Source organism: Bombyx mori, chromosome 11 (genome assembly GCF_030269925.1).
Source record: "Bombyx mori chromosome 11, ASM3026992v2".
Classification (NCBI taxonomy): Eukaryota; Metazoa; Arthropoda; class Insecta; order Lepidoptera; family Bombycidae; genus Bombyx; species Bombyx mori.
Window position 1 is genome coordinate 6,350,080 of NC_085117.1, and position 26,882 is coordinate 6,376,961.

At 40.2% G+C, this 26,882-nt stretch overlaps 3 protein-coding genes across 6 annotated transcripts; 1 reads left to right on the top strand and 2 right to left on the bottom strand.

Moving 5' to 3' along the window:
- Window positions 1-1,485: 1,485 nt before the first annotated feature.
- LOC101745126 (regulator of MON1-CCZ1 complex) lies at window positions 1,486-13,371 on the bottom strand. The gene is made up of 12 exons (XM_004924115.5): window positions 13,143-13,371; window positions 12,590-12,960; window positions 11,394-11,515; window positions 10,700-10,821; window positions 9,762-9,881; window positions 9,016-9,148; window positions 8,379-8,479; window positions 7,355-7,512; window positions 6,634-6,784; window positions 5,121-5,363; window positions 2,526-2,730; window positions 1,486-1,778 (listed from the first exon to the last, which is right to left on the bottom strand). Exons 1-12 carry the CDS (start codon window positions 13,260-13,262, stop codon window positions 1,723-1,725), a joined length of 1,902 nt encoding a protein of 633 aa, XP_004924172.3. The 5' UTR covers window positions 13,263-13,371; the 3' UTR covers window positions 1,486-1,722.
- Window positions 13,372-13,821: 450 nt separating this feature from the next.
- LOC101739067 (protein CC2D2B) lies at window positions 13,822-24,324 on the top strand. Of its 4 annotated transcripts, none has more exons than XM_021346675.3 (11): window positions 13,822-14,686; window positions 15,228-17,054; window positions 17,140-17,327; window positions 18,370-18,490; window positions 18,854-19,022; window positions 19,471-20,070; window positions 20,725-21,039; window positions 21,300-21,377; window positions 21,914-22,074; window positions 22,946-23,063; window positions 23,728-24,324. In XM_021346675.3, the coding sequence occupies exons 1-11, from the start codon at window positions 14,295-14,297 to the stop codon at window positions 23,911-23,913; spliced, it is 4,155 nt and encodes a 1,384-aa protein (XP_021202350.2). In that variant the 5' UTR covers window positions 13,822-14,294; the 3' UTR covers window positions 23,914-24,324. The 4 variants fall into 4 exon arrangements, with proteins under 4 accessions (XP_021202350.2, XP_062527023.1, XP_021202352.2 ...); XM_062671039.1 differs by having other exon boundaries at window positions 13,854-14,686; window positions 22,955-23,063; XM_062671040.1 differs by having other exon boundaries at window positions 14,457-14,588.
- Window positions 23,975-26,862, bottom strand: LOC101744978 (diphosphoinositol polyphosphate phosphohydrolase 2). Its single transcript, XM_004924114.5, has 4 exons — window positions 26,824-26,862; window positions 26,165-26,662; window positions 25,930-26,085; window positions 23,975-24,767 (listed from the first exon to the last, which is right to left on the bottom strand). The coding sequence occupies exons 2-4, from the start codon at window positions 26,261-26,263 to the stop codon at window positions 24,537-24,539; spliced, it is 486 nt and encodes a 161-aa protein (XP_004924171.1). The 5' UTR covers window positions 26,264-26,662; window positions 26,824-26,862; the 3' UTR covers window positions 23,975-24,536.
- Window positions 26,863-26,882: the final 20 nt, after the last annotated feature.

Sequence of the window (26,882 nt, forward strand, 5' to 3'; positions counted from 1 at the left end):
ACTCAGTGGGCTGTGTCTAGGGGTTAATTTACTCGCCGAGCCCTTCGTCGCAAGCGACGGGTTCGAAGATTTTTTTTATTGCCTTTGTAGGCAGACAAGCAGACGGCCCACCTGATGGTGAGTGGTTACCGTCGCCCATGGACTTCAGCAATGCCAGGGGCAGAGCCAAGCCGCTGCCTACCGAAAAAGACGAGTAACCGAGAAAGACGAACGGTGCTTGAAGTACCTAAAAGCATCGTTGATGGATCGGGAGGAGCCGAAATTACGTGTTTTGGGCAACGTCGACTGTTTACCATTCGGTACGCAGGATCGGCAATGAGTTTTCGCTTACCGTCACATTAACTACTTTGAGTTTACATTTTTTTAGCTGCCACGCTGCCGACTTAGATACACGGAGCTCAGTATGTTTAGTGCGAGTTTCTTAACGTTCTCGATGGCGTAAAAGTTAAGCCAATTTTGTATGCAGTTGGAACAGCGCCCCTAGCGGCAAACGTACGCAAAGGATCCCATTCCATACAAATATTAGCTAACTTTTACTCTGTCAAGAACGTTAAAAAACTCGCACTAAGCACACTGAATTGTTTTTTTTGCGAACGTCTTTAATTGGGACTCCTCGCTTTCGTGCAAGAAATAACATTGTACAATGGTCAAGAACAATCTTAACGTGTCATTTCTTCGCGGGAAAAGTGAGCATGTTGGTGAGGTAGGTACTTATCCGTGTCGGTTTGTAACTTATGGCCTGACCAGTAAAATAGATAATTAAATCATTAGGGGCCTTGTGAAGGTGTTGTCTCGCACTTGCGTAGAATGGTCTTCATTATTTTATGCCTTGATCGTCAACATTTATTGCCCCTTCAACTAATCTAACCTTTTAGGCTATATGCAGGGCCGGATTTAAACTTAATGCCGCTCCTGGGCACCGAAAAAATATCCGCCCCAATACTGGAATTTTACTTAAACTTATAGTTTATATATTTTATATAAAAAAAAAACTATGTATTATAATTGATTGCAGAAACGTTATCATATGTTATATATTCCAAAAATATAAATAAATATTTGTTTTTGTTCTAACAATTATAAATTTTGCACTAAGGGTGACTCATAATTATAAAATTTCTTTAATTCCAGAAAATACAAAAATCGATTATTATTTTAAATGTCCAAGGAAATAAAATGATTAAATCATTTTGATTATAAATTTTTACCAAAAGTACCCAAATTATAATTCACAAATAATGGGTGAATTGAATTTATTGAATTATCAATTAGACAAAATTATTAATTAATAGGATTAATTAATTATATTGAGCAATCTTGATAAGACTAAAAAAAAAAATTTCACTTTCAAAATTTTGCCGCCCTAGGCACTTGCCCCGACTGCCCCTAGTGTGAATCCACCACTGGCTTTATGTGTGACATGGAGTTGTCTACGGAAATAATCGTTTCTGATTCTATAACATTGAGATACCGAGCAAAAATGCATTGATTGTACATTGATTTAATTTCATCATCTGGAATAATTTTTACGGAACAAACAACCGATAATAACAATTTATTACAAGATTACATTCATAACAAAATATAATTTTAACTACACATCATTTTATATACAGTTATGTAAACTCATACACTATAGAAAAAATCGTCAAACATCACAGATCCATTAAAAGCTATTTTCAAATACATACATTATCCATTTATTAAAATTAATAATCGAAATCATTGTTCCGAAGTCAATTTCTTATAGTGTTCAACGTAGATGTCGCATTGTTCAGCTGAAACAAATCAAGCAGAACCCTCGTAACTGCCATCTTCTGGATAGACCACACTAAAGCAGCAATCTGACCAAAACAGCTCGCGGCCTGGTCTCAAGGAGCTAGCGCAGCCCAAGAACATGACAGTGTTAATGTTCCCAGTCGTAACCCACCTTGAGATATGACCTCCATATTTTATGATTATATTGTATGATCATTATAAAAATAGAAAAAAAAGCTAACAAGCGTTTGCTTTACATAAATGAAAAAAAATTGATCACAAAAAATAATAATGTAAAATCTGTACACTACTATTTATTAATCGAATATTATGAAGCCGACGTTCATATGACGCGATAAGAACGTCAGACCTTGGAGGCCATACTTACCTCGGTGTCGCAATGTCTTACGTCTCATCCGAACGAAAAAAATTTCTGTGCGCGAATAAACGAATATATTCTGTCGCCGATTGTACCAGCCCCTTGTGGACCCGCTCTGCGGTCTGGTCTGGACAGGGCTGGGGGGACACATCGTATCGGGCACAATGTCGGGACTTGCTTATTACTTAATCGCGAACTATGTCCATGTGATCAGACCTTTAGTTTAAATAGTGTTTAAGAATACTTTTTAAAAGTAAACAAATATTTTGGCTACCGGAGAACATAGTCTAACCTAGACCTAACAGACCCTAGGCCGAATTATCAATTGTATTGTGTTCAATTCACCCGGCTCCCAATTAGAGTTTGTATATAACGAACGTTCCGATACCTTTCAAGAAATGCGGCGATCCCCTCAGCCTGTCGTTTCTGTTGAGCAAGGCGTGGTAAACCGCCACGAAGGCAGAAGGGTCATTCTTGGCTCCTGCCAAGAGCTTCCTAGCTGGTAGATTGTTCCAAACGTTACCGCCTGCCTGCTTAGCTGCCCCCACAGCGCTGATAGGCTCCTCCCAACTCAGTAGTACTTCTACCACTTCCTGGTACAAGATTTGAAATTATGGTATCCATTGATGCGACAGATGCGCAGCGTTACGACTGCTCCTGGCATCTTTATATACTGACCGCATATTCGTCTCCCATCATTAATATTAGCCGCACACGGGCCACCGGCTACAACAACAAAACGCCGCCACGAGAAGCTAGAGGTGGCTACAGAAATAGCTGAAGCGCGCGACAGCCACTTATGACCGGTGGTCGACACTTGCGATCGGTGGCTGCTACTTTTTGTAACCTATGCGCGCAGTATCATAATGGACTCTGACGAAGAAGGTTTAAATGAGCTCCTTCTCTCTTCGAATTAAACAGGTTAACTGAGGTAAGAGAGACAGGGGTGGGGAATCGCTCGAGTGGCGTGTGGCAGCGTTTTGTATCTGTGCTTAGTGGCCGGTGCGGGCCACAAGAAGTGAGCAACGACGATTTGTACCGGAGTCGACCGTGTGTGGCGAGTCCATATAAAATGTATGAAAATTACAGAAAATATGCCGGTGGCGGCGTTTTGTGGTTATGGCCGGTGGCCCGAGTGCGGCGACCCTTACTGTTAATTTTTCTAATTAATGTGCACTATCGGATTCGTTTATTGGTGATGTTACACAGATGCTGATGTTAACAAAATATTTGTCTGATCTCGAACTTGTTGGGGAACGATATCAACTTTATGGGTATACTTAATAAATATAAACTTAACGGGTCGGACAAAGATTTATGCCTGATATCAAAATTCCCGTACTGTAAATGTTTGAAATAATTTAATCCTACTCCTACTGACAGCGCTATTAAATCTACAAAAGTCACAAATTGTTTTTCGCATCTTATCGCAATCTATACTAATATTATAAAGAGGAAAGATTTGTTTGTTTGTTTGTTTCGAATAGGCTCCGAAACTACTGGACCGATTTGAAAAATTCTTTTTCCATTAGAAGCCGATATTGTCCCTGATGAACATAGGCTACTTTTTAAAAAAAAAAATTATTTTATTTTTTTGGTTTCATGTGTGTTTTAATGTTTCCGAAGCGAAGCGAGGGCGGGTCGCTAGTTTCGTAATAACATTGTAAATTACGATTTTCTTCTTTGGGATTTATTCATTTTGGCGTACATACAGAAAGTATATATAGAAATGGCGGGAAACCATTTTATGTCATCAAAACTAATTACGTAGAACAGAAAAAGTAAATAGTATTTAATCCTTCAAAAGGGACTTCGTATTGCTTACAAATATAAATTTTAATTATTACTCTGCGGGTATTATCTCTAGACATTTTGGCAGGATGGCCAAGTCTGTAAGCAACTATGGCTGTATGGTTGTATGTTTGTTAATTACACGCAAAGGGACTTATAGATTAGATTGATATCTTTTATGCATTTTCCAAATAAATATGAACATTTTCGCTGAAACATGATCGAGAACCTTGCCCGTGGTCGTGCGGTCGCACCGACATCCGAAACCAGTTCCGCCTGAACATTTGGTGAGCAAAAGTTATCAGTTTACCAAACGTCAAAGATCAAAAAAATATACATTTATCTGTTTTATTTTTTGTAACAACTCTTAATTAAGGTTAAAGTTTCGTTATAATTGGGTTAGTAATTGCTCTTAATTATCGTATTACGTCATAAGTATTCATGATTGTAGATTTATTATGTTGACTGATCGATAGTTATTTAGCTACGGACGATGGGATCGGCCTAGGTAGCAAACACCGACTACACAGTCGTGAGGCGACTGAGTGACCCACCGGGGAATGAGTAGTAGCGTCTCAGAGTATTACACTACAGATATGCGATCGCCAGTCCGTGGTCACTAAGGGGCATCGTGACCTCGCCAGGCAGGTTCCACCATACTGTCTATTTCTGCCACGAAGCAGCGATCCGGTTTGAAGGCCGCTATACGATACAATCGAGGCTTCGACTTTATGTCTCGAGATGAACAACGGCATCATGATGATGTGTCTGAAGTTCGATATCAACTGAACACTAGATGGGTCATGAGCTCGTTCGATTTAAATAAAATCTAGAAAAAAAAAGTGTGTGTGTGCAAGTCACACACGGTAGAAATGAAACTTATAAATAAGATATAGATATACTGAATGTTTAGTAGACGATAGTGGGGATGCTACGAAGAGTCGCACAAAGAGGAGACCGAGAACGTCTAATGTGTTCTACCTCATTCTCTCGCCGGCTGAATCCTAAAAATTTATGTGTTTGAGTCTCTATGGACTTATTTTTTCGTTTCATCGAGTTTGAAATCACGATTCTAAAGAAGTTTCACTTCAAAAATAAATTGTGGTGTTGGTTTTTTAGTGCAACAGATGAGAAATCGTCAAAGGTGAATCTTTTCTAGATTGTTCTAGATTGAATTAGTGTCGTGTCTGACCTCGTGTCCCTTGAGCCTCCACAGCATGTCGAGCGCGAGCTGCGCGGCGGCGGCGTGCAGGCGGTGCAGGGACAGCAGCTGGCACGCGAGCGGGCGCGAGTCGGCCAGCGCCGCGCGCCGCACCAGCGCCCGCAGCCGCCCGCCCGCGCGCCGCGCCACCAGCGCGCGTACTCCCGCCGCGCTCGTGCCCGCCTGCACCACCAGCTCCTGCCGGCTCAGCGACGCCAGGTACGCCGTCACCACCTGCGCGACAAGCTCGCACCTAGCACATCGCACCTCGTGCTTCAAATGTACCACTATGGTACGGAGGGTGGACGAGCTCACAGCCTACCTGGTGTTAAGTGGTTACTGGAGCCCATAGACATCCACAACGTAAATGCGTCACCCACCCCGAGACAAGTTCTAAGGTCTCAAGTATAGCAACGGCTGCCCTACCCTTCAAACCGAAACGCATTACTGCTTCACGGTAGAAATAGGCAGGGTGGTCTGCACGGGTGGGTACCACCCACCCGTGCAGACTCACAAGAGGTCCTACCACCACTGCGCAAATAGTTCAAAACTTCACACTAACATTTAATGACAATCCATAATCTATACTAATACATATATAAATCTACAGTGGTTTTTACGAATGTTCCGTTATAACTACTGAACCATGCATCCGATTGACTTGAAACTTGGTATCCATGTAGAAAATACATGTACTTAATGGATAGGGTAATGTTTACATGAGTGTTGGACTCCCTACACCAGCTGCGGGGGCGTTAATGATAAGAATGGGGGGTGACAAATAATAATGTTAATTTTAAATGCCAAGTGAGACGGACGGGTACAGCTAGTATTCTATATATATGTCCCACCATACTCCCAAATTGTCATGTTTTTCATTAACATTGTTTTTTTTGTATTCGTTTTGTAATTGGAGAAAACGATGTTTACAAATTATTCAAATTGTTTTCAAAAATTCATATGTTATCGAGCTGTCCCAACAAAATGTAGTCATTTTCCAAAATCTATGTATTTAAAACATTATTTAATTATAGTTTAAGGAGACGAGTGCTCACGTGCGATTCAAGATGATTGTTATTTTCGTTATAATGTCGTTAAGTACAAATTATTTTAGATTATTTTTAAATTTAAATTAAGAATGATTGCGCTTATAATCTAGTTGTTAACAGCGGTGAGATGCTTCACTAACGGTGCCTTTAGGTACCTCAAGCACCGGTCATCGTTCTCGTCGAACCCGTCGCTTGCGAGGAAGGGCTCGACGAGTAAATTAACCCTCAGACACAGTCCACTGAGTTTCTCGCCGGATCTTCTCAGTGGGTCGCGTTTCCGATCCGGTGGTAGATTCTGCGAAGCACGGCTCTTGCTAGGGTTCGTGTTAGCAACGTCGTCAGGTTTGAGCCCCGTGAGCTCACTTACTAGTTAAGGTTACGCTGAAATAGCCTCTCAAGGCTCTCAGCTTAGGTAGGAAAAAAAAAGGTGAGGTGCCGTGAGGGCCGGTAGTGACCTGCACCAGATGGCGGTCGTCCGAGTGCGCGGGCAGCAGCTGCTCGCACACGTCGGCCTGCGACACGAGCACGCGGGCGGGGGCGGGGGCGCGGGGGCGCGGCGCCACCTGCCCCGCTGTGTGCCGCGCCGCCTCCAGGTCCGCCCACTTCCTGTCCCGGCCGACAGACACATTTACTCTCTTTGGATCTGTAACTCATTTTGCATTTAAACTTAGATTTTTTGATTACTCTAGATCAGGGGTTCCCAAACTTATTTTTTCTACTGCCCACTTAGGGGTTAAATAATTTTTTTGCGCCGTCATTTTTTCACCTACATACAACCATTATAGCGAGAGCTCAGTTGGTGTCTAAGAGTCCTGCTAGATGAAAACTCTTTTTTTTTCTGGGTCTCTTACCGCCCCCCTTTAGACCTGCAGCGCCCACAAGGAGGCGCTATCGCCCACTTTGGGAAAGGCTGCTCTAGATAGTCAGACGAGCCCACATCCCAGCAGATATTAAGTGGTTATCGGAGCCTATGAGCATCACGACACGAGTGCCCCTCCAGTTCTAGATCCCGAGGCCTGTGAGTCAGCCGGCCCATCCTTCAGGTGGGAACGCCTAACTGCTCGGCGGCATAACTAGGCAAGACGATGCTACGGCCCTCAAGTACCAAAAAAATTTCAATAAACAACATTAGATAATTTAATCTTGTGTTTTATCGAAGTATTTCAAAGTACCCACCTGTAAACAGAATTGATTTCGTCAAAGACCTTAGACAGCTCCACCAGGTAGACTCCCGCGTCGCTGATCAGCTGGTGGAGGATCCTGTAGATGGTGTCCCTGCCGTCCGTCCGACGGAGCAGCGCGGCCACTATCTTCGATATCTCGTCTTTTGGCACCTGTTATTTTATTTTTCAAATGACTTTTGAAGGAACAGCAGCAAAACTTGAGCATCCGGCGTACAGGATGGAACGCGCCATTCAATAATTGTGTTAGGAAGATTTTGGAGTTTTTTCCTCCCACCGTCATGTAAGAGCAAATAAGATTTCCCGAGCTCTGCTTCCCGCTCAGAGCGTAAGATTTAAATTACTTTCGAAATATATTTAGTCTATATTTATAAAAATGAATTGCTGTTCATTAGTCTCGCTAAAACTCGAGAACGGCTGGACCGATTTGGCTAATTTTGGTCTTGAATTATTTGTGGAAATCCAGAGAAGGTTTAAAAGGTAGGTAAATATGAACATGCTCGGAATTAAATAAAAATAACAATTTTATTTTTCCTTTGATGTGTCCCCCGTCGGATGGATTCCATTTGTTTGTTTTAAGTTTATTTTATATAAAAGTTTAGGTCTTTTATTTATCGATTGAGGCACTACGAAGTCTGCCGGATCAGCTAGTAAAGTATAAAAATCTTCAAGGCATTTTACAGAGTTCTCGAACATTTTCGATGGTTCTTTTTATTTTGTGAAGTTTAAGTGAAATATTTAATTTTTTTATTGCTTATGTGGGTGGACGAGCTCACGGCCCGCCTGGTGTTAAGCGGTTACCGGAGCCCATAGACATCTACAACGTTAATGCCGCCACCTACCATGAGTTATAAATTCTAAGATGTCAGTATAGTTACAACGGCTGCCCCATCTTACCAACGGAAACGCATTACTGCTTCACGGCAGAAATAGGCAGGGTAGTGGTACCTACCCGTACGGACTCACAAGAGGCCCTACCACCAGTAAGAGTATAAGTAATAAACGGTTTGGCGACTCACCGAGTGCGCTAGCCCCGCTGGCAGCAGCTGGACCTGCCACAGACAGCCGAGCCTGGCGTCTATGATGTAGTCGGGTTGGAACACCACCCACGTGCCCGAATCTGAACACTCTGTGTAAGGAATTTACGTGCTGACGGTACCGAGGCTCTCCCAATGCCAGTTGAGGGACCAGTGTCCAAAAAGAGCGTTTTAATTTGGAGGCTACGAGGGAACAATTTCCAAATACCCTACGTATTTCAAATAGCATATTAATTATTATCTTTGCACCTGATGGGCCAAGAGTTGACAGATAAGGAATATATTATAGATTTAAACGATGATCTTGATCGCGTAACGGTAAATATAACAGAACAGAAGAAAACTGAGAAGAAACTGAATGGCGCTAACGTTATTTAGTACAAGTTTGCCGGTACCGAACAACTACATAAGGACCGTCGGTCACTAGGCAACGACCCCCACTCGGTGAAATAACTTTCTCTTGTCGTTTTCATATAAAATTAAATTTAACAGGGAAAGTAGAGAACGGTTAGGTATATTTAAATTTCATGCCCGAGGGCTAATTTTCATGCCAAGTTTTCTTGATCCCAAATGGATTTGCTTTAGGCTTGTCGTGTTTTATTATTTAAACAAAGGATACACATGGAACACGGCTGCCCCTCCACGAGGGCCGGTCGCATGCTGGCTCCTGCCACCAGCGGGATGTGAACGGCGATACTGTTCTCTACCTTCGACTCTTCCATTATGTCGAACACTTGTGAGGTTTGTGTCGACTGCAAGGAATCGTGAGGCCACTTGGTAAATGTTAATGAACAGTTCAGTTCAGTTCAGAAGTTCAGTACGACGGAGGAAGAGAGATTTTGGTGACCTAGGCAAGCTGTAGCTGACGTTAATAGATAAAATAGGATATTCTATTGAAATTATTCATTTGGCGTAGTATAGTAGCGTTTTTTTATTACTTAGAGCACACAGCCAATCTGGTGTTAAGTGGTTACCAGAGCCCATAGACATCAACAACCTAAGTGCTGCCATATTGAGACATGAGTTCTAAGATCATCGTTTTATAGCAAAACGGTTGCCCCACCGTTCTAACCGAAACACATAACTGCTTCATGGCAGAAATAGCCAGGGCGGTAGTACCTACCCGTGCGGGCTCATAAGTCACCCTACCATCAGTAAAAATGTTTAAATATGTTTACTGCTTTTATAAAAATTAGAATCTTTGCTAACAGAAAACAAAGTTATATATATAATATATTATCGAACGATTATCACAGCTTTGCGAGACAGCTGAGCTGAGCGAGAGGCTTTATCAGAGCGAAATTAGACAAATCATATTTCTTAACACAACTTGAGAATAGCTGAACGAAAACTCTGGAAATGTACCTGGTGGTGCACTACGACCAAGTCATCGACCACATTGACAGCGAATCTCCCGACCAGTCCAGTCTTGAGGATGTGGGTGTAGTGGAAGCCGCTGGGGCCCGTAATGGGCATCAACCAGACCTGCAACACAGGGTCAGGACTATTCGTCTGCGGCAAGCCAACGCAGCTTCCTGGAGCTACTACAGGCGCGTTGTACTTTCGGATCTCCAACTCATCCGTATCCTCGTTTGCATTGACAAATCCCGCATTCGAGTGATCCTATCCACAAGGAGATCTGACGTTTTTTTTATTAGTTAGATGGAACGATCTCACGGTCTATCTGTTCTGAATCGATTTTTTTTTATTGTCCTTGTAGGTAGACGAGCATACGGCCCACCTGATGGTGAATGGTTACTGTCGCCCATGGACTTCAGCAATGCCAGGGGCAGAGCCAAGCGGCTGCCTACCGCTTAATACTCTCCACAAGCTTCGTTTGAAGAAGGACATGTCATAGCTAGTTAGTAGTAGGCATAGTTTACTGGAGTCCACAGACTACACAATGCGGACATCGTCACCCGTTTCAAGAAATAGCCGGGAGGCACAACCGACCTGCCTGTCTGGTAATGTACGATTGTCGTCGGGCATGCGGCTCGCAGCTTGCGTCGTTAGCATGGCACGGAGGTGACAATGTGTAATCCTAAACTTGGAGGGTCAAGATTACATGAGCAGCTTTTTAAGCCGTTTGCCTAAACACAATGTTGCCATATTTGTCCAAATAAGTTTTGGTATATTCATTCTGGTGGTTTTCCCAGACTTTTTGCATTAATTGATGTCGGAACTTGTAGCCAACGCCGGAGACTGTAACCGGGTCCAATCTAACTCCTCCTGAGTCCTCCATATTGTTGTGTTCAGTGACCGTATACGCAGCTTAAATAAATATATAAAGTTTCGAGGCTGACCTCGGTAGGCCCGGGGGCAGCAACAGAAGCGGATACGCCGTGCCTGAACACAGCGCACCATGTCGTGTCGCACAAGCAGAGCAGGAAGACGTCCCTTTCTACCACTGGTCTCATTGAATCTACTGTAATTTTATTAGTATTCCAATTAGTTTGTGTGTTCATAATTAGTAAATCTGGAGATAATTGTAACGTTAAATTGGTTGAGACAGTCGGTCAAGGGGGGGTGGGACGCAACCTTCACTTCGAGCAGCCTCAGCAATAACTCCACATGCGTCTATTACACGTTTTCCTAACACAAATCACACAAGTGTGTGTATTGGAAGGAAAATTGGTGACTACCTCCAGATCTTCAAGAACAGCATCGCCCCCGACTTGATAACTGGGAGTACTCTTGTTCTTTTGGCTCAACGACTTTGGTGTATTACACTTATTTGAGTCATATGTGTGTTAAAATCATACGGCATGTCCAAATCAGCCTTTAAGCTATACAATTGAGACTTAGACCTCATGTCTCAAGGAGGGTGACACCTTGCACATTGTGGTTTGGGTGATTGGTAGACTATGAGTTTGTATCTATGGTCCTCCTCCTTGCGTCCCATTCCTCATTGCTGAGGGTTGTGACCACCCTTTTGTATCACCTTCGCACGCACGTATCTATGATACAATAGAATAATTTATTGTTGACAGTACTTACACTCTAACTTCTGTAGTTTTGTTATAGTAGAATTGTTGAGGTAAAATGGCTGCAAGAGGATTCCGTTGTTTCCAGCTAACAATACTATATTGCTTTGTGGACACCACGAAAACCACGCACCACTGAAATTTAATGGAGAGAAATTTTGTAGTTTCAGGGTACAATGCTGATTCTGTATTTTTGTGAAATCAAATGAATCTTTATTAGGAAGTGTTGTAATATAAAATGTTAATACATATAAACGACACTCTTTTTCACTGGTGGTAGGACCGCTTGTGAGTCCGCGCGGGTAGGTACCACCGCCCTGCCTATTTCTGCCGTGAAGCAGTGATGCGTTTCGGTTTGAAGGGCGGGGCAGCCGTTGTAACTATACTGAGATCTTAGAACTTATATCTCATGGTGGGTGGCGCATTTATATTGTAGATGTCCATGGGCTCCAGTAACCACTTAACATCAGGTGGGCTGTGAGCTCGTCCACCCATCAAGGCAATAAATAAAAAAAAAAAAAAAAAAAACACACACACACAAAAAAAAACGCGGACAATGCGGCTAATTGTTTATCGTGCTGCTTTGTGTTGTTGCACTATGGCGCAATTCAAGAAATCTTATTTTAAATCTACCCAGTAGTTTTTGTGGGTTGCACATACGACTGTAGATAGTGTATTGTGAATCCACACAAGTAGTTTCCTGGATGCAACTATTTGTGTCACAGTCTGCTAATGCATTTCAGTTTGCCCCCATGTTACAATGCATACTTTAACATGAATATGTGACTGTAGCCGGATGTTATGCTATTTTGGTTTAAAGAGCCAATTAAATTTCATATAGCTCTTTATCTAGATCTGCATGTCTACTGCTCTCCACCTAGAGACATTATGATTTTTTTATTACCATTATAGACATACAAAGTATATTACGATCCAACTGATAATAAATGGTGATCATTTCCCGTAGATGTTAATGATGTCTAGGCAGAACCAAGCCTCTGCTTACTGCTAGGGACCCTCCTCAAGCTTTACAGAAGAGCATGGCACTCAGAAAACACTGTAGGTTCGTTCTAAAGTCAGCTGCTGAGGCAAAAGGATCTTTAGAAATGTAGTGATGAAGAATATAATAGCTCTATATTATTATACAATTGAATTTTCAACTTACAAATGAAGATAATTAGTGGCACCTTAGTAGGAAAAATGCTTTACCTAAATGTGGTATTCTTCAAACTTTTCAATTGTTTTTTCTCAGGTAAAACTTGAAACAGCTCAATACCGTGATCAGTTATGAACGCAATTTCGTTTGCTTTAGGCCAAACAAAGCCTAATATTTTTGCGTTCTTCCATTTACAGCTGTGAGAGTACTCTACATTAGTAGGTGACATGTCCTTGAAGTTCACGAATTCTACTGCAGCACTCTGACTCTCATGATTACGTTGTATCGCCAATATTTTCTGGTCGGGTGATAATTTAATTGATATTATGGGTCCTTTGTCTTCCATTTGGAAAGATGTACACTTTCTATCATCCATACTGTTTACGGTTACGCCTCCGATTCCACCCGAACGTACTGTGAATACCTAAATAAAATTGTGATATTGTATTATAAAGTAGAACTCGAATGATATATAATACTGTCCTTAAATGTACCTTATATGGTACCAAGCTTAACTTAAGTGAATCTGGGGATAATCTTTTAATTTTCCACGAACATTCTGGCTTAAATTTGTTACATTATTTTAAGAAAACATGATTTATTTACCTGTCCATTAGTGTCGTCAAAAAATACATTTGTCACAGGGCAGTCCGGGTCAAAACGTTTGGGCTGTTCGGTGAGAGTCAAGTAATATTCATCACTATCTTTCAAATTAAATCTGGCCATGTTCTTATATTTTTATTTAAGAATATTAGTTAAAATAAAATGATAAACTATTTGTCATTGTTTTGGAAATTTGACCTCGACAGTTGACACTATTATTCTCCTATCAAGGTGACAGACGACAGTGGTAATAGTAGTAGTTTTATTTTTTCAACTGGAAAGGCAAACGTGTCATATCATACAGCCTAATCTTTGATGTATATATTGTTTAAATTTAAATGAAAAATGATATTGTGAAATGAAACGAAGTTGATTCATATGGAACACAGCATATAATGAAATGAGATGAGATGACACGATATGGGATGAAATATAATTTCAGTAAAATGGTGGTCATTTACTGAGATTTGTTCAGTGGACTTTTTGGAAAATCCCGTGAAGTTATGTCCAGTGGCTTTGTTTCATTTTCCCACATTTGTGCACTTTCACAGATATTAAACAGTTAATAAGCCACCGTTATTACACATTTAGCCCCGAGGAAACACTAAATAGACAAAATAAAACAAATCACACAACTCTACTCCTCGCCTTCCCGCCAAAAAGTCCCTCAAGGTGACATTTCAATGCAAACTGTAGATTACACAAAATAAAATTTAATTTTTATATTTATATTGGTTTAAAAAAATCAGCGGGCTATTCAGGGACACCGGCGCGGCGGCGCCGTCCTGGTGGCCCGACGGGCTGCCGTACCGTGACGGCTAACGTTTTTTTAGAGCCTCGCATCGCCGGGCATCCTTGGGGTGAGCTGCGTTTTGTCCGGCCCCCAGCCCGGTAAAAAAAGGTAGAAAAAAACTAAAAACAAGCTTACAAATATTTACTAGACAAACGATAGACAGCAATTGAAGCGATTTTGTTCTAAGTCATTACTACATTAGTACAAAAAAAATGGATCAATCTTTAGTTACCATGGCAACCATGAGTAACAGTAGGCGGCGAAACAAATAAGTGAGTTGTTTTTAAAGTCTTTGAGACAATTTTTACTCAAAGTAATCGAGGTTTAAATTTTTAAAATATTATTAAACTGATTTACTGGAAATGACTGAAAATGTTGAACTGCAGACATTTCGAACCTGTTATGAGAGCCAGGATGAGATTGAAGAGTACCATGAGATCAATGCAGTCGTTGATACTCAAAACATAGTGCAAAGTTCTAAAAAAGAAATAACTATAAACGAATATGATTTTTTTACCGAAACTGTGAAAATTAGCATCAAAGGTGTAAAAAAGAAAAAATCTAAGAAGAAAAATGATAAGGCTCAAATATTAGATGTTGTGAATGTGGAGATGGCATCCTTAACTGTTCCTGTTACTGAAAATACTATAAAGATAGTGAGTTTTGATGAAATGCAGCTAAATAGAGTAATTAAGAAAAGTTCTCCTCTTTTTAGGAGATTTTTAAGACGATTTACTGTTGATGCTGAGCACGGGTGAGTATTTCACATTGAGCATTAGGAGTACTGTCAGTCTTGCGGTTTAAGAATTGTTATTCTAATAATTTTTTCTAATAAATTCTTATCCGAGAAATTCGATGAGTGATTTATCAAGTTCAAATGAGCCTTAAGGAATATTGTATGAGCTGTGAGGACGCTGGCTGTATTCTGGGCATTAGTTTGGCATCAGTAACTATTTTCTTAAACTTACACTTACTTAGACTTATTTAAACTTACTTAGATAGTTCACTCACCTGTGTGCTTAGTGCAAGTTTCTTAACGTTCTCGATAGCGTAAAAGTTAAATCAAATTTGTATGCAGTTGGAACAGCGCCCCTAGCGTCAAACGTAGGTAGCCGTTCCAACTCCATCCAAACTTAAGTTCACTTTTACGCCATCGAGTATTTAAAAAACTAGCACTAAACACACTGTCTTCAACTGCATTACAAAAGGACAGCTTAATAAAATTATCTAAGGGCTGTACCACAAGTTGTTTCCTTTTGTCTTTACATTTATATAGCTTTTGAAAATCCCTACAGACGGGGCCAGAAAGCGGAAGTACTAAAATTTACTCCGATGTTTCCGAAAATCTTGGAGAACGCCGTTACACCACCGAAAACTGAACCACTCGCTCATTATGTTAATCCTGTTGTGTTTAATGATCTACTATCAAGTTATACTGGTCACGAAGATATTGTAACTGAAACTTTTCTAAACATAACTTTAGAAAACCTTAAATTTGAAAATCACTATCTTTTCTCACTTGAAAATCTTTTAAGTACGAAAATAACTGAACTTTTTGAGAGCTACGAAATAATTAAAAAGAAATTGTATAATTTGGATAGAGAGATAAAAATTAGTAGGGACACGAAAGATAATCTCAAAAAAGACTTATTATCAGCTAGCTCTAACAATCAGATGAATGTAAGATTTGAACCGACACTTAGAAAATATACAGAAAAGTTTTTTCAGTTTAAAAAACAATACAAAGAGACTTTATTATTAGAAAAAGAGATGTTTGATAAACTAATAACTTTGTGGATCGATATTGAATCAATACGGGCGAAATTGAAACGTATTAAAACACCTGTAATTTTAGTATTGAATGAGAAAAATGAAAATGAATTAAAAGAAAAATGGATGGAAGTTTTCAATCAGGAATACTCAGATTATTTAGATAAGATTGAATTTGATTACGTAGGTAAATACCTTCAGTATAAAACAGCAAAGAGTACAGGGGATGGCGTGGAAATTCGGAAGCCAAAATTGGAAATTGATGAAGATTTAATTAAGGCAGAGGTAGAGGGTTTTGTCAATGATGCAATTGAAGGGAAAAGGTTTGATTGTACTCTAGTGATAGATAATGGCATTGTGGGAAAAGGAATGAAATCAGTAGATAAAAAACCTGAGGTGGGGACTGAACTCGTTTATATTTTCGAAATTTACATTGACGATATATACGTTTGTGAGTCGGAACAATATCACACGAAAAGTTTTTCAGTAGATTTTAAGGAATCTTTCACCATACAAATTTTAAAACATAATCAGGCTTTAAAAATAATATTGCTAGAGAACGACGAACGATTTTCAGTTTTTAAACTAAATTTGAATGAAATAAAAGCTTATGCTACTGAATCAACAAGAATTAAATTTAAATATGATTGTGATATCAAACCTAATAGCAGATACATAGGGAGCGGAAACAGCATCAAAGAAATAACCAAAGTTCATGATGTGAGGTTGAAAAGCGGTCATTTATTCGACAGAGAAGTTGTTAGTACATGCACGGTCGGCTTGAGAATAACGTCGAAAGATCCAAACGTTGACAATGAAGCTGATGTGATAAAATCTTCAATGGCCACAGGAAGGCAAATACAAAGATTGCTACACGGAATAGACGAACCGAATTTAAGTTTGTTACTTGATTTGATAAATAAAGTATACGAACAGGATATTGGTCAAGACGAAGCTATGATAATGACACTAAAGCAATTGTGCAAAGAAAGGGTGCCTTTAAATAATAACTTTGGAGTAGACCTCGACGCTGCAGAATATACAAGACTTAAGCTATTGCGTTTGCGTAACGGAAGGGGCGCTGGCTCCCTGCGCGATATGGCGGTCCCCTTGCACGCCAGTCAGATAACCACAGAACAGTTGGAATACCTAAATAATTCCGACACTAATGATTTAGGCGTAGAGTATTTTAGAAGCAAGCGGCCTGATATGGATCCTATAGAACTAAAACGGTACACGGGAGTCAAGTATATCGAACGACTTAACAGTGATATGCTCCGCGAATTGAACGAGCGCTTGCTCAAGAAGACTTACAGGGATGTGGTTAGGGATTACAGCTACGGAGGCTGGAGGTGAACACCACACTCTTTGAGCTTTTACTTATTGATATTCATCTGCTTTATACTTGTATACCATATGCTGCTTTCATTTTGGCAGAAGTTTCTTCTCAATCAATTCTCAATGGACGTCTTTGCCTCCTTCTGGGACTGCGTCAACGCAACAGCTCCTCAGAGAGTCTATAGGCCGAGAGCAGGACATATTAGTGACCGTCGTGAAGGCTCACAACTTGTTGGACAGGTGCCCCGAAATGTTGGAGGAAAACGAGTGCGAGGATAGGATTGCTGGTAAGGCAGAAATTTACAATTTGATGTTGAGAGTAAATTTGCAGCAAGAATGTCTCAGTTATCGTTTGAGATGATTCCGTTTTCTTTTTTACCTTCGATCCTCCAGTACATAGCATTAGAGTTTGTCCCTGGCATTCATGAGCGATCACCACCACTCACTATTAGGTGGGCCGTATATTCTCCTGCTTCCAAATGTAATAAATGATAGCAACTTTACACCAAGAGAACAGAGACGGTCTTAGTCAAACATTAGTATTTAATTCTCGATATTATCATAAATCAAATTGCATTTATAGTTGGTATTCTAGGATTCAATCGAGCGAGGGAGATGCATGCATTAGGTATGCATACATACATGCAGTACCTAATTACGCAAATTAAAATTTTGCGAGTTTTTTTGATTACTCGATGTGTTACTTCACCGTGGAAGTCAATCGTGAACATTTGTGAAATTATTTTACTATAGTTATCGATCACATACGGCAAAAATTGTTAAGGGAATTGCTGACAATTAAATTTTAGGAATTTATTTTCGATATCCAACACAGAGAATCACTCGTTTGCTTCCCCGATTACATGAGATAGCTAATTCGATCAGAGTACAGCCTAGAGCATATAAATCACCCTAGTATCTGTGAAGCTTAATCCATACACAAGTTTGAGTTTCTCGCCGGATCTTATCAGCGGGTCGCGGTTCCGATACGATAGTAGATACAGTCGCGAAGCAGCTGCTCTTGAGTTGTTAGGTCTCTTTCGGAGGCGTTCGAGCAGCTGTTAGCAAACCCCACCTCTCCTGGCTAAGCCCGTGGTCGCCTGCCTGTCTTGGTGAAGCTAGAACGACCTCAGCACTACCAGCAATCCCTTCCTCTTAAAAAAAAGTATACGAATGTACTCTTAATTAAAATAATTCACGAGATCATCAATTTGGAAGCAACAAATTTCTCTACAAGATTTAAAAATTTTAACTCCAATTTCTGTTGAACCTAAAAGGAAATATTGGTCTTATTTCCAATTGCTTTTGTCAGCGAATATTTCTTTTCAGGGTTAAAAGTCAGACCACTCAGGCCTTTTGTGCGGGTAGAGTACCACGGTGCTTGTGCTCAAACCGCGACCGCCATCGGCTGTCACCCCACATGGAACCAGACTCTGAAGATCAACACTAAGTAAGCACATTACTTGGCTCACAGGCTTACTGAGAAATGAATCAGTGCTTGGTAGCGAGGTTGGACCTAGTTTGAACCCGTCCGCGTACGTCCTACCATCTTACTGAACTCTCGTCACGGTCTGAGTCCCTGCACTCCTTATGTGGTATGTAACTGACATCCCGACCTTACGTCTCGCGGTGACTGGTGACATTTACGTTGTGATGTAATGTAAATACCCCGGTAACCAGTTGACACCGGATGAGCCCTGAAATGCATCCTACTAGAGCAATAAAAATGTGGGTATACAAAAGAGTGTGCATGACACTACATATTAATATTTTTTCCGAGGTCTGCAGCAGTAACGACTTCATCACGTTCCAGACTGTCTCCGCTCTCGTGTGTGCATGTCAACATTTATGACCAGTACAAAACGTATGTGCCGGACACTCTATCAGCCGGGGACGCGGGTAAAACGGTTCGTTACAGAATACACGACAGGTGGCTTGGAACTTTGGAAGTGCCCCTCTACGCCGTGTTGGCTATGGGCTCGGTGAGTACTTGATTGGTGGTAGTTACTACACAAAATGCTATATTATTTTCATAGGTGATTTTTCTCTTTAATTTACTTACACAATACCTTACTTTAAAAACCTAATTATGCCTATATTTAGCAGTAAATATTTTGCCTGTATGGATCATATTGGCTGGTGTTGAATGCCGGCGATGGTTCGTTATATTGAAAATGTCACCGTTACCACTGATGCGATGAGGTCCATTTTGTTTATGGATATCTATGCGTTGTGGATGGACCTATGTACAAATTAATGTGTAATTCCAGGTTGAAACTTGGTCACAAGAGTAATTAAATAAAACAATGTAAAGCAATTGTTACAGCGAAGAGTCACACCTCTCTTGTGTTTTCCCGTCGTGATGACGTTTGCCCTAGAAAGCGCGCACGTACTTGAGCTTCAGTAATAAGCTGTATGTCCGTTTTGCAGCTGCGAGGTACATTCAGAATAACAACGCCACCCGTGGTATTCGGATACGAACCTTTGGAAACAAAAGAGGTGTCGCTAATGTCAACATTAAGTCAACTATTGAAAAAGGAAGTTTCCTTCATCACTTTGAACATTACGAGCAGTCTGTTTCATTTGGGCGGTTCACATGTCTACAATCAACCAACGCCCAACATGGACACCGATCGTTTGATCAAACATTTGAACCAATTCGTTACAGACTACAGTAACGATTTCCCTTCACGTCACTTGTCACTGACACTAATTAACAGTATGGGTGTCAACATTTGCAGCACGCAGTTTTTACGAAGCATCCCTCTGCCAGATCTAGATTGTTTCCCTAAAAATCCAAAGAATTGCGAATCAGCCGTTTCTAAGTCTTCAGGCCTATCCCAAAGCTCTTCTAGGAGTAGCGGGAGAAAGAAGGAAGTAGAAGTTGAAGAGGGTTCTATGTATAGCGGGGCAGCCAGTTGGAGAAATGTGAATGATGTCACAAAATTAGTCTGTGTTTGTATGAGATTTGTGTCGCTCATTCCATGTTATGACGTCACAGAAGCGCATGCTATCACACTGACGGGACCGGTAAATAATGTTACTTATTATGAAGTGGTAAACGTGATGTTGGATACATGGCACTGAGACGTGGTCGCTCACAGTGGGCTTCATCAGAAGGCTTAAGGTCACCTAAACTACAATGGAGAGGACTATGCTCCGAGTTTCCCTGTGAGATCAAATCAGGAATGAAGATATTCGCAGGAAGACTATGGTAACCGGGTCATAGCTTAAAGGATTACGACGTTAAAGTGGCAGTAGGCAGGGCACATTGCTCGTAGAGTAAATGTGCGCTGTGGTCGAAAAGTTCTTAAGTGGTGACTGTGCACCGGAAGACGTAACGTGGGTAAACCTCTCATAAGGCGGACAGACGACCTGTTGAAAGGCCCCTGGTTGCAGGCTGCGGAGGACCGGACGTTACGGCGAGGCTTGGGGGAGGCCTATGTCCAACGGTGGACGTTTGTGGGCTGAAAGATAAAGAAATAAGTGGTCTTGAGCTCAACAACCCAGATTGACACGTTGGGGGTCTCGTAACGAGTACCAGGACATACCAGCACGTTCACGGGTGCGCCACTTACACACTATTTTAAAATATTGCAGTATTATTGACTAACAGAAATGTTGCATTACTGGATTTAGTTACTCTATTTATTTATGGTTTTAGTTTAGTTATTGCATTTTCAGGAACTGCTAAAGATGCTATACGGCACCCAACTTGACCACTCCATCCTGTTGGCCAGTTATTTTCTTCACTTAAACATAAAATATTGGGTCGCGATCGGCTTTGGACTCCCGAGAGGCTCGAGCAGCTACGTTTTAATTCAATATGACGTAAAGACCAAAAGAATAGTTCAGAGGGACGACGTTTTGAAAAGTGGATTTTTTGTTAAGAACGAATACGTTCTGTACGCGTGTGACGCCGCCTGCGGACACGCCTGGGACGTCAGAGACGACGCCTGTCCCATGAAGACCGTCCAATACGTCTTTGACGATCGCAACGTAAGTTACGTCAGGGCGAGGGTCGGAGTGGGGGGTGAACACGGACCACCTCCGGATGTACTAGACGTAAAAAAAAGAAAAAGGGCGCTTTTTGGCCCACGAGATTTTCAAAACGAAATACTCAAGGGCCTCTCTTTACTTGGGTGAATCTCAAGCTCGACACATAATGTACCATGTTCTTAGCCAATCTTATTTATATTTTTAATCGATTTCATTCAGTTTCTTTGGTAATCATATTTCAAACCTTTTTTTGTTGACAGATATGGGTCAACGTTCAGTCGTCTCAGGACTGTGAGAACGTGTCCTTTAATTTTTTTAAATCGTCCGACTGGCGACCGGTGAGCTTTGTCTTTTTTATTAACTATCTGGGAATGATACAGTGAAGATATGGGACCGAAACTATTATTTTAAACCAAATATTTTTTGTTCCACGTCGTTGCTTCACAAAGTTTGATTATAGGGCGTCAATTTGTACTAACCCTTCCGCTCTGCGGGGGACGGGGCGCTCTATTGGCTCACTCACTACAGAGTTACCTACAGAAACTTTTGGATAATTGATAAAAACATTCGGTATAGATATAGCCCATAGATACCGCTCACTGAATTTATCTCCGGATCTTCTCAATAGGTCGCGATTCCGATCCGGTGATAGATTCTGTGAGGCATATCTCTTGCTAGAACTAGTGTTAACTAATTTACTCAGGTTGAGCCCGTGAGCTCATCTACCCCTCGGGGCGTAGCTGGAATAGCCTAACACCAAATAGGAAGAGAAAAAAAGAAAAAGAAACGATGCATCAAATCACCGAACTTAATAAATTAATCCCGTATGAAGGGAAAACTAGTTTATACTTTGCATTTTTTATAAAATTTGTAGGTTTTTGACAAAAGCACATTTCCAATAACCTCACCCAGAGGGAACGACTCGGGCTTGTACACAGTGCCGCCCGACGTCGACAACATCACTAATATTTTGGAAACGAAAATCAAAGCAAAGGTGCAAAAGTGGAGATCGCATTCCAAGACCATCTGGAACCGGTAAGTGCGGCCCGCCAGGCTGGACTGTCTGTACTGACAATGTCAAGGTGTACTGGCTAGTGAACAAGTTATGCACCTTATATGATGTCAAATGTAGACGTTGGTCGGACCAGGCGTCCGGCCCTCAAAACGCCTAAGGCCCTTCATCAGACCGATGATCGTAGCAAGTGGAAAGAGCTCAACGTGCAACCTAATCCATGCATCAGCCCGCCAAGTTTCTCGTCGGATATTCTCAGCGGGTCGCGATTCCGATCCGGTAGAATATTCATTCGCGAAGCAGCTGCTCTTGAGTTGTTAAATCACCTTCAGAAGCGCTTGGGCAGCTGTTAGCTAATCCCACCCCTCCTGACTGAGCTCTTGTTCGCCGAATCATAAAAAAACATAAGACGCACTAGTCCAGCGACTCAACTTTTTTCCACTACGCACTAACATACTCTACAAATTCGCTACACCTTTACTAAATTACATGTACATTTTTTTGTTAATTAAATTGAAGTTATTTTTATTAAACTATACGTCATTAATGGATGAAATGTAATTGTACAGTTAACATCTTTTTTTTATTTTATTATTGCTTAGATGGGTGGACGAGCTCACAGCCCACCTGGTGTTAAGTGGTTACTGGACCCAATAGACATCCACAACGTAAATGCGCCACCCACCTTGAGATATAAGTTCTAAGGTCTCAGTATAGTTACAACGGCTGCCCCACCCTTCAAACCGAAACGCATTACTGCTTTACGGCAGAAATAGGCAGGGCGGTGGTACCCACCCGCGCGGACTCACAAGAGGTCCTACCACCAGTAGAAACCTACCACCATCTAGTAAATAGTTATATATTTACTCAATAGACTCAATGTCAATTCGAAAGGTACTGTAGCAGTATTCTACGCGACATGTTGCCTCATATGGAGTATTGGGCGCTCAATCCCACTGACGACAAGCCGGGCCCGAGTCAAAAGCTCAGACAATTCATGCTCACTTACAAGGTTGGTTTGGTTTGTTTTACTTCAAATTTAGGGTAATCCGGTAAATTTTAGCGTTTATTTCGTTTTGAACTCTCACGGGTTGGTTCCCTTATACAAATGAATAACCACACCCAACCAACTAGCCCCACACTATAGGAATCACCAACTGATGTATTTTTTTTTATTGCTACATGGGTGGACGAGCTCACAGCCCACCTGGTGTTAAGTGGTTACTGGAGCCCACAGACATCTACGACGTAAATGCTCAAGTATAGTTACAACGACTGCCCCACCCTTCAAACCGAAACGCATTACTACTTCACGGCAGAAATAGGCAGGGCGATGGTACCTACTCGCGCGGACTCGCAATAGGTCCTACCACCAGTAATATTATATACACAAAATCATATATAATATACTGAAATACATGTTTACGTGGCGAAGTGATTGTATATACGGTTTGTAAACAAGACAGTAGGTATTCTATTGCATTTGGGGCTTCAGAAGCCAGTGGACCAGCTTAGTGTACATACTAGAAAAGAAATATATAAATATCTTCAAAATTCATTGACGGTTTTGATAATTTAAAGAGCATCACAAAATCTGCAGCATATAGTATATTAGTTTCTCAGTTAAAATTTCACTTATACTACATTTTTTCTATTGATGATCCGTTTATTTTCAGGTTTTTGGTTTTCCTCTGAACATGCCATTCCTGAGTGTCAAATCTGTGACATCGAGAATCAAAGCCACAGAACTGCACGCCAATGACGACCCTCATGTGGAATTTGCTTTAGCAGTTGAAGTATACGGCTACCCCAATAACATTCTAAGTGTTTGGGTATATTTCGTTAGCATTACAAAAATTTAAGGAAATTGAATGTTTCTCTGTGTCTATGTCTTTCAATTAATAGAAAAATAAAAAATCGAAATTCGAATCTTCCTATTTATTTTAATTTATTGTTTAAATAATTGCAAAGCTAATACAAAAATAGTCTTTATATGAATTTAATTGGAGAGAATTATTTTTAAGTATAAACTCTGCTTGAAGTCCAAGCATAACATGAGGGTTGACCATTATCGTTCAAAGTAAAAAATGAGCATTATCAAATATATTTTTTACAAAATCGATCAATAATTTTCAAATCGTGAACAACACCGAAACGAATCAATTGAAAAAATAATAGAGCGTATGTCTTTTCGTTTTAATGCTAACAAAAATTAAATTAATTATTTATTCCATCATAGTATAAAAATATACGTAAAAATAAAATAAAAATAAGGAGGGTAGTTGTTAGAGTTACGTGTTTAGCGATCGCCGTTATGTTCGTGAAGCCCAATAACGCTTTTCGAGAGTTTTAAGCGCAAATTGCTAGCGCATCAAGCGCTTAGCGATTCAGTCCGGGCTATCTTATCCTAAGCGCAGGAGTCGAGAGTGCAATATGTCCATGTTAGCAGACGGGGAGGTGAATCTCCTCCAACCTTTTGAAAACACTAACTGGGAAGGTTATACGTAGTCTGGTCATCTTGCTTGTTCTGTTTGGAACGACGCAGTTGTTGAAGGTAGTGACGCTGGATTGGCTTGTGAAGGGCGAGCTGAGCCAGGGCATCATCAATGGAGAACCATTGCCTCTTACGTCCCATGAGTCTTGAATCCTCCCACTCGGGTAGTTCTTGGGTCACAGTCATAACATAAACCTCTGTTCGGTGTTTGTGTTCTCGGTTCTGGAAAATCAATTATTTTACATCAGCAAAACAAGAACAAAAAAAAAACATATAATTCAAGATAATTTTGTTATTTCAGTATTAAATCGAATTTTATTAATTTTGTATGTCTGTCTAATAAAGATTCTGTTTGAATTAGGTTTTTTATTAATTTTTATTCATTACATACTGCAAATAAACGTATTTTGTAATAGGAAATAAAAATAGATCTAAAATGATTGAACTGTTTCCATGGTAAACCAGCAACAGGTAAATTAATTTAAAATCTACAAGAGGTAATAATAATAATCTGCGAACATTTAAATTTTACTTCTATCATATGCATAAAACTTGTTGTGTGACTGAAAAAAGACAGGTAACACAATTCTTTTGCTAAGTTGATATTTGGGATATCACAACATAGTCTTAGCATATGATACCATTCTTACATCACTGTTTCATTATCATCGAAACCTTTGTTTTTGGGACTTTCATTTTTTTCTACAGATAATTCGTTTACATTGGTTTATTGCCAAACATATAAAGGCTTGCAATCTGGCCAGTAAAATATCACTTGACCAAGTACAACTAGTTCAATTATTGAAATTAATTGTGGATTGAAGTTATAATGTATGAAAAATCAGCAGAAAAGCTATATAGATATAGAACTTGAGTAATCTACCTCACGTCTCAAAGTGGGTGACGGCATTTACTTGGTAAAGTCTTATTAGACTTCGTAAGGATTTTCTGTACCTACCAGGTGTTAGGCCATAAATTCATTCACTCATAATTGCACAGAAAAAAAAAGAAAAAAACTTTTATAAATTTAAATGTTGTTCCTATTAACTATTTCAAAAATTTCCCGCTTGCTTAGTTATTACATGGTAAGCACATCATTATTCTACAAAGTTACCAATAACATAATTTTAGTAAAATATTGACTGTTTACGATCATCGATGAGGCCACTTTGTCAAGAAATTAAACAGAAAAATAAATAAATTGGATATTTAAATTGTAAAGGAAGGTAAATTTTGTTAAAAAGTTTCAATGATATCATTTTTAGTATTATGATATAAGTTAATCAAGTAATAAGTTGAATCTTTACGACCAGATGATTCACTGAACCGAATTTTTAGGTTTCCTAAACTAATTCATATTGTTTTATTTACGAGTCAAACTAACCTCGAATACTCCAAGACATCGTCCTAGTTTCCCGATCACTCCGGCTTCCTCAAGTACCTCCCGCATCGCAGTGACAGAAGGCTCCTCTTCCGGCTCTACTCCCCCGCCCGGCACAATCCAGTTGTCGGGCCGTCTCGAAGACGTCACCAGCAGGACCTACACACAACACAGCGCTAAATATTACCACTTACTGAGGATTGAAACTCTTTTTATAATGAACAGAATCGTGACTAACCTCTGTTTCGGCATCTGAACGCACGCAAATACATGCCGCCCGTCGCCTAAAACCCTCGTCGTCATATATCCTTATCGAATTAGGCTTCTCCTTTACCATTTTTGTTTGCAAACACGTAAACACGAACGAAACGAACGATCACAAAATTAATACAGACATTAATTAAAAAGAAAAACTATGAAACGAACAAAATTTTTTAATGATCAACAAACGCCATATCCGATGTATCCTCTGTAGAACGTATCCATTTTCGACTATAAAGTTACACAACGTACATAAGAAATCAAACTATAATAACAATAAAACTACAATTAGAGCAATGTTTTAGCTATAACTAGCTTTTGATCGCATATTTCAAGCCCATGTTGAATGGCCTGACGTTTTCTTTCTTCGCGAAAATCGAAAATAAGGTAACTATTGGAAAGCGGTGTGAAGTGAACTCATCAGCTGACAGCCGGAAATTGGATTTCATGTTGTAGTTTTGTTGCCTGTAAAGCCCTTAAAAATATAATATTTAAGATAAACAAAATTATCACATTATTTACTTCGTTTTAGTTCAATCTACTAATTTTCAATATTTGTGTATGAAATAATTGTAAATTGCTTTGTAGGATCTCGTGACGATGAAAATTTAAAAAAATTATGCATCTTTAAATTACTTATTTTAACGTTGTCCGAGTGCACATTGCAAGTTTTTGAAATCACTCAAGCGTTAAAA